The 12,646-nt window shown below is 42.5% G+C and overlaps 1 protein-coding gene across 2 annotated transcripts in view; it reads left to right on the top strand.

Annotated features, from left to right (window-relative positions):
* The first annotated feature begins 650 nt into the window (after positions 1–650).
* skap1 (src kinase associated phosphoprotein 1) overlaps positions 651–12,646 on the top strand; it is a 49,923-nt gene continuing 37,927 nt past the window's right edge. For both annotated transcript variants that reach the window (XM_080455473.1, XM_080455472.1), the window contains exons 1-4: positions 651–883; positions 5,085–5,196; positions 6,204–6,229; positions 6,463–6,579. In XM_080455473.1, the coding sequence (XP_080311599.1) occupies positions 844–883; positions 5,085–5,196; positions 6,204–6,229; positions 6,463–6,579 (295 nt within the window). In that variant the 5' untranslated portion in view covers positions 651–843. The remainder of the gene's footprint in view (positions 884–5,084; positions 5,197–6,203; positions 6,230–6,462; positions 6,580–12,646) is intronic.

Here is a 12,646-nt window from a genome sequence, read left to right as displayed (position 1 = left end):
GGACATATGAGGTTTCCACCCGACAGAGACGATATAAACACCAACCGGTGACACCAATGGAAGTCCACATTTGAACCATCAAAGTACAATGATACTCTCAAGAAAGATGATCTCATCAAAGCTGGACTTGTAACTTTGATGGTCGCCAGCAAGCCACGACAAACGTTTGAAATCCTGGGAGTCACAATAGACCACAAGCTGTCATGGTCAAAACACCTGACACTGGGAGCACTGAGGAGAGTATGTTATTAATGTTAACTATATAACAACTAGCTGTGGTATTGGATCCATTACAGACAGTACTCTTCAAGCTCTTCAAGAACCATATGCCTAGACCTGGCTATTGTTCAAAATTGCAACATAATAATAATAATAATAATAATAATAATAAATAAAGATGTATAAATATCTAAATGTAACAACCATTTACAGAAAATGTCCTTATGTCCTTATTCCTACTGCAGGCACTGGCTGTTGTAAGGATATAGGGGTGTTTCAGTATGACAACTCTGTCAATCAAAATGCCTGTCTGACATTTGAGACCAAAGCACAGAGGAAGTTGTCATCACCGTCTGCACCTGCTCCACCCCAATTTGTGCAAATCTACAGACACGCACGCTGGCACTTTTGTTTCAGAACAGTAGGTCACAGATGCACAGGGGCTGTGTACGTTTATCTGCAAGAATGTGTTCCAGGTCGTTGCTATCTTTACCATAGGCCTGTGAGGTGAGCTTTGCGGTTTAGTAGGCTACCACAGAACTGCTGAAGAGACTGACGTTCTTGAAAGCCTGGCAAGTCTGACAGTCAAAAGTATTCTTAATTTTGTACGGGGCTCAGTTAAGGATGGGGGCAATCTCAGAGGACATCTGGAGGCTTTTGAAGGGTAACGTCAACTGCTTCTCTAATTAATTCTCTGTAATGCTACAATGCTACAATGTTGTAGGATGTTTGAAATGTGCTATAGTTATTGCCGTAACTACAGAACAACTAAGCCCCACATACGTGTGTGTGTGTGTGTGTGTGTGTGTGTGTGTGTGTGTGTGTGTGTGTGTGTGTGTGTGTGTGTGTGTGTGTGTGTGTGTGTGTGTGTGTGTGTGTGTGTGTGTGTGTGTGTGTGTGTGTGTGTCGTATGGTGTGTACACACACACACACACACACACACACACATAACATGTAAGCGTTTTCACATTTACATTTTTGTTTGTTCAGGTAAGACTAGAGTAGTCAGAGAGGATAGGTTTTCTTTTAAGCCCTCTCCAGACCAATCTGAGTCGGCCCGATTTTGGGCCGAATTGGCTTCGGGAAGCGTCGGCCAGTCGGTTAGGGGTCCGTCGGGACCTTTTCGGCCGACCCAGAGCCGACCGAACATGTTCAGCTTTTTAGCCGACTGGTAGCGCAGTGGCAGTGACAACAGAGGGCTGTCGGTGTTGCCAGATTATGTGAGAGAAACAAGCGACCATGTCTATGAAAACCTAGCCTGGTAAACCCTCCCTCCGGAAATCTCTATTCTATTTGATTCCAGGAGTGAGTCTGGCCTGATAGCCCATTGTGGGGGTTTCTAGTGGAATTACCAGCTAACCGAGCCTATCAGCGTCGTCGCACATCGTTCTGTGATTGACAGCGACAGTTGGCCAATCAGGTGGCGAGTTCGAGTGAGCCCAAAACACGAACGGCAGCCATCTTTTTCTGTCCGCTATAATCTCCGCGATTTTTTGACTTCAAAAAGCTCTCTAACTTCTATTTTGAGGCACGGAATTTACTTATAAGATATCGTTTGGATAGAATTTAGTTGTTTAACTTCATATATGTGGTCAATTAATCATGACAAAGCCTATTTAAAAATAAAAATTTAGAGAACCGGTAGGGGTGGGCAGTGACACCCATGTACCCGAATAAGGCAACCCATTTTGGGCTTGGCTGTCTCAAAAGTCCCGTTGACGTCACATTAGACTGGTGAACTGCTGATTGGCTGAAGGGGAAAAAATATCATTGGCTGAAGGGGTTGTCAGTCAACGGTATTACTTCCGCCCAACTCAGCCTGCAGCCAATATTGCAGAATGGGCGATCAGCCCAGACTCACTCCTGGAATCAAATAGAATAGAGATTTCCGGAGGGAGGGTTTACCAGGCTAATGAAAACCTACATTCACTGTTTCTTGTTGTTGCTCCCAGAGAGAGAGAGATTGATTGATTTGCCCTACTTTTGCGCTGTGGTGATTGGGAGCAGGTGTGTAAATTTGTCCAGTGACGGAGTCACATGCATCCGTGTTTATGTATAAATATGTAATGCGCAAGTATGTAAACATGTCTTTCTGAGTGGGAGTTCAAGCATTGCATGAATAGGCTCGTAAAGGGGAGAGAGAGAGAGAGAGAGAGAGAGAGAGAGAGAGAGAGAGAGAGAGAGAGAGAGAGAGAGAGGGAGAGGGAGAGGGAGAGGGAGGGAGAGGGAGGGAGAGGGAGGGAGAGAGAGAGAGAGAGAGAGAGCGAGAGAGAGAGAAAGCGGCAGAGAGAGGGAGAGAGAGAGAAAGCGGCAGAGAGAGGGAGAGAGGTAAAAAGCGGCAGAGAGAGGGAGAGAGGTAAAAAGCGGCAGAGAGAGGGAGAGAGGTAAAAAGCGGCAGAGAGAGGGAGAGAGGTAAAAAGCGGCAGAGAGAGGGAGAGAGAAAGAGCGAGCGAGAGATTGAGGAGACGGAAAGAGGGAGAGAGAACGAGCAATTAAGTGAATTGCTTTCACCTGCTGCTGCTGCTGCTGTGCGGAGTGTGCTACAGGGCATATCTCCGCCAAGCCAGGGTGACCTACCCAGGCTCATGAAATTCATATTCAGGCATAGTAGCCAATTAGAATGAAATCTTCAAAAACGGACTCATATACTGATACAGAACCATATATTGGCTATATATTATGGCTGTCGGGTGGAAATCTTGTATGTTCCTTTTTTATTATTATTTAAAAACAATTTAAAATCGTGAAAATAGCCAATCTACAAGCAGTAATTATTAATAATTAAGAAATACTATATTTTAAAGAGTGAAAAATCAACTAAAGTCATTATTAGTGCAAGTTCATTCACATTTCATTTGAATGAAAATAACTTGTGGGTAAAATACATTCTGTGAATCTAATGTGATTAATGTGACCCCTACTTCAGTCAGTGAAGTCCAGGGCTGAATGTGACATATTGAGACCTATATAACTAAATATTGGTCATTTGCCAACACATTATTTTGTGAAATAAATGGGTAATATTTCACAGATAGTTATACTATTCTTATAATATATTAAAATACAATCATCCTTAACCTTCAAGTTAAATGCATTATTTCCGTGGACTTAAAAATCATTTTTGGACTTAAAAATCGTTATTATTTTTTGGATGGCCTTCCTGCCCTGGCAGGAAGGCCGGGCAGGGCCTTTGTGCCCTCCAAAAAATTACAACACCAAAGGCCAAGTGGCCTTGCCCCTAAAATGACGAAATTCCAGGCTTGAATGCAATAGATGTACTCTGAGTCTGTTACAAGTAAAAGTCCGGAATTCAACATTTACTTGAGTAAAAGTACTAAAGTATTGGTATAAAAATGTACTTAAAGTACCAAAAGTAAAAGTACAAAAATGTTTGAAAATAGCAGATCTACAAGCTCAGAACGCGTGCATCGCAACACGTTGTGAGCTTGTAGATCTGCTATTTTCAAATAGCTTATAGGTACAAAATAGGGCTAAAGTGGTTAATGTATGTTTCATAATGATTTATATCTGCAAAGTAACTAGTAACTAAACATTTCAAATAATTGTTGTGGAGTACAAGTATAGACAATTGGAAATACTCCAGTAAAGTAAAAGTACCTCAAAATTGTACTTAAGTACAGTACTTGAGTAAATGTACTAGTTACTTTACACCACTGCACGTCAGTGAAGAAAAAACGCTGGGAACATCCCTAAGTGGCTTTGCAGGGAAACAAGCCCAAAGTCGCTTATAATAAGCAGACCTGGCAACGCTGGCACGCTAAAAGTCAAATTAGCACATGAATGGCCAGTCGGCTGACAGACTTAAATGGTAACTTTTGCCAACCGAATACCAGTCTGTTGCAGTCTGGAGTAGTCTGCAATAGTCTGGACGAGTCTGTTTGGTGCGGAGTTGCCTTTAGCTCTGCAAAATGTTGTCACAATCTAATGTGCCTGGTTGCCTTTAAATACAATGGAAAACCAGATTTCCATAGATAGTCATCTCATTCACTCAGTCGCCATCACAATGGCTGCCTAGCATCTACTATATTTGCATGTATTGCCAGGTTGGCAAAATGTGGCCTTTGTAAGAACACTGGCACCCCATACCTACTGTACATGTAATAAAGAGATGTAACCAGATAAGGGATTTGTGGAACAGGTCCAACATGTTTTGCCAGGTTGTCACATAGAAAAAGGTCTTATATCGGGTGGGAGTGTTGACATGACAATAATAATATGTATAGTGTTGACCTACAGTATGTGTTGCCTCAATCTTTTTACCTGGGGTCCCTATAAACAAAAACATATTCTGTTAGGCATGCTCATATGTGGGTGAGCACACACACACTCCACAACACAATCGTTGACATATTGTTTTGTTTTACCACTTAAACCCTATAAACCGGGTATATACTTGGCCCGCTTTCTTTTTTTCCCTCTACACCAAAACTCTTCACTGAAAATGTACACACTAACAACGTGTCACATTGCGATGCGTTGAAGCTTGTAGATCTGCTATTTTCACCAAATGTTTGCCTATTATGACATGCCCAGAAACGGGATGCTATGGGTTCAAGTGCTTAATAAAGAGTGTATATTGAGGCTTAAAATCTTCACTATTTCACAAAGATTGCAACCATGATAATATATCTGTGTACATCAGAAACTTACCACCTCAATACACTTTAAATCATTTCACTACACCTTGAAATCACTTCCAAAACCCACGATGATCAAGACCCCACCGCACTACACTGCAAATGCCCGAGTGTTAATTTAACTCTGAGAGGGTTTTGCGAGACTGGTCTCCCTGAGTCTCTTTGAGTACTGCCATGCTGACTGTGTCCTCTTCTCATCTCCCTCAGACTGTGAGCTGTTTGTAACAGACATCCTGCAGGATGAGATTGAGAACCTCAGTGAATATGCCAGAGAGACACGGGACGTCTTGTTGAAGAACTTCAGAGTGGTCCACAATCGGTAGGATTTTTTACCTCTGGAAGCAGCAGGACTCCACTAAATGAATGTGTGAAGAGAGAAAGAAAGAGGGCACATTTGTGTTGTTGTGGTGTCACTGTATTTTTTCCTGATGCCCTTATCCAACACGGCATTATTTATTATTATTAATTATTATTAAAGCACCAAAATTGTCGTCCTTTAATGAGCTGCGTTAATTTACAAATGTGTTATTTTGAAAGAGGTCACTCAGTCATCCATGATAATTACGGTCATGTAAAGAATGTATTTTCAGCTGAAATGTTTGCACTGCATGCACTGGGTGCATGATTTCACCCAGCATGATACTGAAAATACGGCAGTCTAGGTAGTGTTGAGCAATATATAAATATTATATCAATACCATGATACGAGATGATTGTCTGGGATTTTGCATATCGTATTATAGTGATATGGCAAAAGTGTCTTTTCCTGATTTTAACAACTTAATTTTATACTTTAAAAAATAGTCAAAAAATTTTGATAATGGCTGCAATAGATCTACAGTTTTTACTATTTGAGATCATTCTTTCTTGACAAATTAAAAACTAAATTTATATTATCGTCAACAATGCTATATTCTTGTCACAATATCAATGGTGATAACGTTTATTTGGTAAGAAATATCGTGATATTTGATTTTGCCCATATCACCCAGCCTTTCTACAAGCACCTGGATTCATTTCAGTTATCAAATGTGATTTAAGCTGCTCGTCGTGCATGCAGCCACCGAGCAACACAATGTGCATAATGAAAAGTAGAGCATGTAATGACTTACTCCGGAAGCAACCAGCGCACACGCTGCTGTTTGCACTACATGATAAGGGCTGCCAGAGAAAACGTGTGGTTTAGTGGCCTTTGTTGCAGGAAGGAAACCATTGTAGGTAGCAGCATGAGAGGCTGAAATTCAAATCCTGTTAAATATTATGTGTGGCTAATGTGTTAATATTCAGTACCACATTTTGATTCACGCTCCCACTTTCATTTTACAGAAATCCACAGGAATTTCCCGTCCAATGTAAGTAATCACACTCCAGAGTAATTACTAGAACAAATGTGACATATTGTCTACACTGTATTTTACAGACTGATACCGAATCCACGTTATCAGTCTGGCCAATGCCAGGCTACGCTGATAACTGATTGGGGCATTGTCTGGTGACAATTCTTTGCCTGGCCCCAAGTTGTTTCACTTTCTTTTCCCATCTCTAACTTTTACTCTCTCTCTCCCTCCCACACAAACACTTACAGTTGAATCCAGGCAGGAGGACAGTTCTGATGACAACCGTAGTAACAGTCTGGGTCGGTCGGCTCCCTCGGATGACGCCTCACTGGCCTCTGACTATCAGGATGAAGGAGCGCATCATTGTGAGTCAGCCACAGACCTGCTTGCGTGTGTGTGTGTTTGTGTGTCTGTCTGAGTGAGTGTGTGTGTGTTGGAGTGTGATGTTTGAGCAACACAGGCTCTTCCTCAGACTTCTGCTATAAACTGGTTTAATGTCAAAATCCTCATTAACCACTTTCAACTTGGTATCCCTACTTTGCCCATTATTGCGTCATTATAGTCGAAAAGAGAACGTTTTCAAAATGTACAATATCAACAATAGCGAAAATAGCTGATCTACAAGCTCACAATGTGTCAAGATGCGATGCTTTGTGAGCTTGTAGATCGGCTATTAGCTTTTTCTATGTGTGTAAAATGGCATGGCAATGTCCACATGGGTAATTCTTTCCAGAGGAAACAGAGCTGTTTCCAGAGGAAATGTGAGGATGGTGTAGGGGGAAGTTCTGCTCTCACTAGCATGTTATGCAGGCTAGGAAGTCTCTTGTATTCCACAGGAGGGGGCTTAGAAAAACAGTTTTTGAAGTTGAATGTTCTTTGATTACATTGGATACAGGTGAATTCTGAAGTGGCACAGACCACTGTACCACTGAAGCATTGTTAATACAAGTCACTTATAATATAACCTCTTTGTCTGAAGCGATTTTCAAGCACTTATATGTGGGTGTTGATGTCTTCATTAGAGCTGCAGATCTGTCCGAAGGAGACCGGAAGAAGTTTTTTTGAGAGCCAGTGGATGATATGATGATTGACCATGGAGAAGAGAGTTTATGTCTGTTGGTTTACGGGTTAGAGTTAGGCTTCTTTTTTTAGGCTACATGTTGTTTTCTTATCAGTATGTCTAATAAGTACATTATATTTGCTTCAGATGACATAGTGAACTGCAGGTGTTTGTTCACAAACACACTAGCTGCAGAGAGGGTACACCGGGGACGCCGTGGCAGTGGTGTAGGATAACTGCACAGTGGTTACACCCACTGTGTTCTTGATGGTAGTTCTGTCATGGCACACTTAAGCCTGACTTATACTTACTTGTGTGCCAGTTTCACGTGCAACAAATAGCCATCTACATGCTCACAACGCGTCGCAGCATGACAGGAAGACGATCTTCCTGTTGTGAGCTTGTAGATTATTTCTTTTTTTCAGTACAAAACAGTCTTTACAACCTCATCAAGCTGGGCAGAAGACGCTGGTGCACAGCCAAAAAAAAAGCATTGCAACCGTTGAGTCTCTGGTCTTGTCCATATAGGATAAAGAAAACATCTTCTATCTGCCTCTTGTGTGTGTGTGTGTGTGTGTGTGTGTGTGTGTGTGTGTGTGTGTGTGTGTGTGTGTGTGTGTGTGTGTGTGTGTGTGTGTGTGTGTGTGTGTGTGTGTGTGTGTGTGTGTGTGTGTGTGTGTGTGTGTGTGTGGATAAAGATGAGATGAAATCCCCTCATTATCTGAAAAAGAACAATGTTACAGTAGAAAACAAAAGAGTGCAACAAACACACTGTAAATGAGAGTGAGAGTTACACACTGAGAGACACTCAGGTGTGCATGTGCACACACACACACACACACACCTTTGCATTGGTTTGGACCTTATCAGTGCAGTGCTAGTGGTGTTGTTCGTTGCTGGTATAAACCCAGTTTGCCAGGGACAGTGGAATGGGTCTTATAGGTATACAAGCTATAGGTGTATCGTCTGTGACCTCAGGGGCTATGGGTTGTGTTTCTGTTGTAAGATAGGTCAGCGGCATATCAGGAAGAGGGAGAGGAAAAGGTGGAGTCCCACACCAGCCGGGGGGAGGGGACATCGATGTCACCGGAGACTCTGCGGTGGTGGTGTAGGATAACTATACAGTGGCATTTTACACCCACTGTGTTCTTAATGGTATTTCTGTCGTGGCATACTTATAGCCTTATATAAAAAAGAAAAAAATCAAAAATTGCGGAAATAGCAAATCTATAAGATCACAATGTGTTGTGATGCGACACATTGCGAGCTTGTTGACTGCCTATTTTCACAATTTGTCATATGACAAAGTGTCTAGGGATTAAGTGGTTAAATGAACAAGATTTTACCATATGGAGAACTGTTGCTGCGTTGGCACCGTTAACTCGGCACTGTGACTCGTGTGACATCAGCGACTCCTCCGTCTCGCCTCATCCCTAGGTGGTTGGCAGGTAGTTTTTGGCCAAGACACCTCAGAGGCAGAGTCTGCTGTTCATAGAGGACTGATTGGTGACCTAGAGCTCCCTCTAGTGGTGAGACCTCAGCTCTAGTAATGACCCCCACCCACCCACCCAACCCCAGAGCAGTGTGTGTTGGCTGAGGCACAGAGCCAGCCCACACAGAGAGAAGGCTGTGTAGCTGCAGGCTAATGATGTGATTGATTGACCCAAACCCCCTCTATCCTTTCACAACCGGGTTTGAAATACAACACTGTACCTGAGGGGCCATGTGTGTTCCATCCCTCTCCCCCTTTATCAATCTTTCCCTCTATCTTCCTTTCTCTGACTTACCCTCCCTCCCACCCACCCACACTTTTCTTTTTTTCTCTTCTTTTTTTTGTATGTCCGACTCTCTGCGACAGTTAATAGCCCATGACTTGACTTTGCTGTAGGTTGGCATTATCGACTCAGGTGCCTCGGGTGCCCATCTTTACCTATATCCCCCTTTTCCGGTTGTCTCACCATAGGCAGTATAGGCACCACTAAAAACCTTTTAATTTTCCAGTCACATTGTAATATAATATTGCGGTTTGCAGTAATTTTGTGGCACTGAGAGCTGATGCCAGGTGGACGTCATCAAAAAAATTCCCTTGTCTGGAACAGGCCTAACGAACTGCTTCATCACTCGCCCACACAAAGAGTTTCCACGAATCGACAGAATATGGCAGATGGCAGGAAGACGGAAAATAAGTAATATATAGCTAATTATTTAGAATTATTATTATTCAAACTGTTTTTAATAGAATTTGTTTTTAGAATGCATTTTAACCACTTTATCCCTGGCGTTACAATTTTGGGCATATCATTATACTGTAGGTGAAAAACTTTCTTTTTTCTTTTGGTGAAAATTCACACAAATTGAACTTTTTTCTCAAGTTCTAAATACACTCTATAAACTATGTTTTAATGCTACAGTCCTTTAGAAAAAAGAATTCAAGCAATGAAAAGTAGAAGAAATAAATGATTAGCCAGCCTTCTATTACCATTGTAATGCTACAGTGTACAAATACATGAATTGTGTATAATTATTAAGCAATAATGCTAAAATGCTTGTCTCAATATTTCCGTTGAATATCATTTGGAATTGGACCATCATCCATTTCTGCCTTCCTCATAAAACGAATCCCTATTCTATTTCACATATTCTATATTCATTGCATTTCCTTTTCTAGGAAGTTAACACCTTACGTTGCGATTTCATCCATGGTGACCACGTTAGCGTACCAATGAGCTGTGTCCTCACCAAAGGGCAAGTGGAGTTCATAGTTCAATTTCTGTTCACTACCAACTGAAAGGGAAGGCAACACATTTTTACTGGGCGGTCCGTTGCAAAGGAGGAGGGTGTGCATGGGAAATAATGACACGGCCACCTAATGAAATCAGTGGCATTTTAGGAGGAACAATTATCCATGCCTTGTGGTTCGGTTTTTATTCAATTTCCCTTGTGAATGTTCGTTGAAAATGACAAAGCAAGAATCGTCAGGAAGCCATGAACCATTTATGCTTAATTTATTCTCCACCGGACACGTTGTGAGCTTGTAGATCAGCTATTTTCACAGGACGACAGAGTGAATTATAAATCAGGCTTCATTTGGAAAACCTGCTGCTTCGCATTGCCTTAGAGAATCGCTGTTTAAGGTAACGAGGAAAAAGCAAATATACACACAGATGTACTTTGGTTTATCATCTCTAATTGTATCTTTTTTTCCCCAACTCTACTGTACACAATAGAGACTTTGTGACTCAGAGGAGGTATTATCTGTGGTAATCGACTTGCTGCCTGGGCTCCTCTGCCCTCTGTTCTCTAAGCTGAGAGTGAGTGAATGAGCGAGTGTGAAGTCGATGGCTGCTTTTACACGCAGGAGGAGCCTGTGCCGTTTCATTAGATGGAGGTGGCCTGTTGTCTCCAGCGGACTGGGTGACACCAGATTTGTAATGGCTGACAGGAACAGATGGAGCCTCCATTGTTAGCCCGGGTGTCTGCATGCTAATGTGAACTGAGTTTCACCCGCCGACCGTACCGGTGACCTGACCGAGCCTGCAGCCTCAACCCTGTTCTTGTCTGCCCCCTTCACCACCTCTCTCTGTCTCTCTCTCTCTCTCTCTCTCTCTCTCTCTCTCTCTCTCTGTCTCTCTCTCTCTCTTTCCTGTTCAGGAAACATGCACAAATACATGCTTGTGCACATGCACAGATTCTCTGTCCTTCTCTCTCGCATGCACGCACGCACGCACGCATGCACGCACGCACGCACGCACGCACGCACGTACGTACGTAAGGGCGCGCACACGTACACGCACACACACACGCACACACACGCACACGCACACGCACACACACACACACACATACACACACACACACACACACACACACACACTTTAGATGTGAGATGGAATGGTCGTGTTCACTAAGACAAAAGCACATGTTTGTTTCTGCTGCACTGGACATTGGGGATGAGTGTTGGATGTTGGGGATGTGTCGTGAATTTAGTTGACCCTCCATGTGGTCCTAAGAGTCTCCCTCTAACTAAGGATGGTGAGTGATGGTTCAGTTGAGTGACGAACTCGGAGAACGAGATGACACCAGGCAGTATCGCACAACAAGTTCTAAAGTTTATTACACACATAGAGAATATATAATACAGTATTGGACACATGACGTGACCAGAAGATACCGTATGAGACGTGGAAAAGAACAGAAGGAGTAGGAATAGAACATGCATCCTGTGTCCTTGTGCACAGACGTAAGTCTGTCTGCTAAAGTAGTTGATGGTCATGGTATCAAGGGTATCAGTATGTGCTTACGCAGATGAGAGCGATTCAACACACGCATGTACTGGGTCAAGCAGATAAATGTCAGTCCCATAATCGTATAATCATAACAGGATGTGTGCTTTATGTTGGGGATGCATGTTGGATGTTGGGAATGCGTGTTGGATGTTGGGAATGCGTCCTGCAGTGATGACAGAGGCCCGCAGGAAGAGCATCACATCACACAGGAAGTTTGCAGGGTAGACGCCGGTATGTCTCCCACCTCTATGTTGCGGTCATAATTATGCAGTTCATGCTATACACTATACAGTATTTGCTTTATATACTGTGCTGAGGACAAAGGCCTAAAATTGTAAAATTTTCATATTCCAAAAAGCATGTAATTTTTCACGCCACTGCCGTATCAAGTCTCTTTATTTGTATATGATCGCTGTTTTTGTATTGATCCTTTTTGATCTATCTGATCTGACATGGGTGTGGTGATCATTTAGTTTTTTTGCTACAGGCCCAGGGGTGGAGGGAAGGATGGAGGGAGGGAACGAGGAATGGATGGCGGTAGGGAGGGGTTGTAAAAAAAAGGGAGAGTGTGCCTTCTGTCTGTGCTGGCACTATTTCCTAAGCCAATTACTGGCAATAGAATGCAATAGGATAACCAATTTGAAGTGATGTCTCGCTGTTGCCAATTTCTCATTTGAATATGAGGGAGCAATACACTGCGTGGAACATTATTACGCTGTGCCTGTAAATAGAATATTAAATCTAAATTTCAGCGTCGCGGCTGAACCTTGAAAAACCTTTCCTCAGTACAGTGCTTTTTGAAGGGTATTGGCATTTTGTTTACAACGTTACACGAGCCTCAGTCATCCTGAACGTGGAGCTTAAATTAGTGACTACAAACATCGGATGAATGCATATGTCCTGACTAGTGCAATACTGTAAGGGGAAAAAAAATACCTGCACACTGAATTGATGCTTCTATAGTAGTTTAATCAACTGCGTTTTGACCTCAGCTGGTCTTCATCAAGCGTACATTGTTTTAGCTAACGGAGCATCAATCCTGTCTGCTCTTTCTTTTCTTTTTTTCCTTCTTTCATTGTCTGGCCT

The sequence above is a fragment of the Gymnoscopelus braueri genome (genome assembly GCF_963280865.1).
Source record: "Gymnoscopelus braueri genome assembly, chromosome: 17".
Taxonomy (NCBI): domain Eukaryota; kingdom Metazoa; phylum Chordata; class Actinopteri; order Myctophiformes; family Myctophidae; genus Gymnoscopelus; species Gymnoscopelus braueri.
Note: the sequence above shows the minus strand (reverse complement) of the source record. Positions and strands in the feature narration are given on the sequence as shown.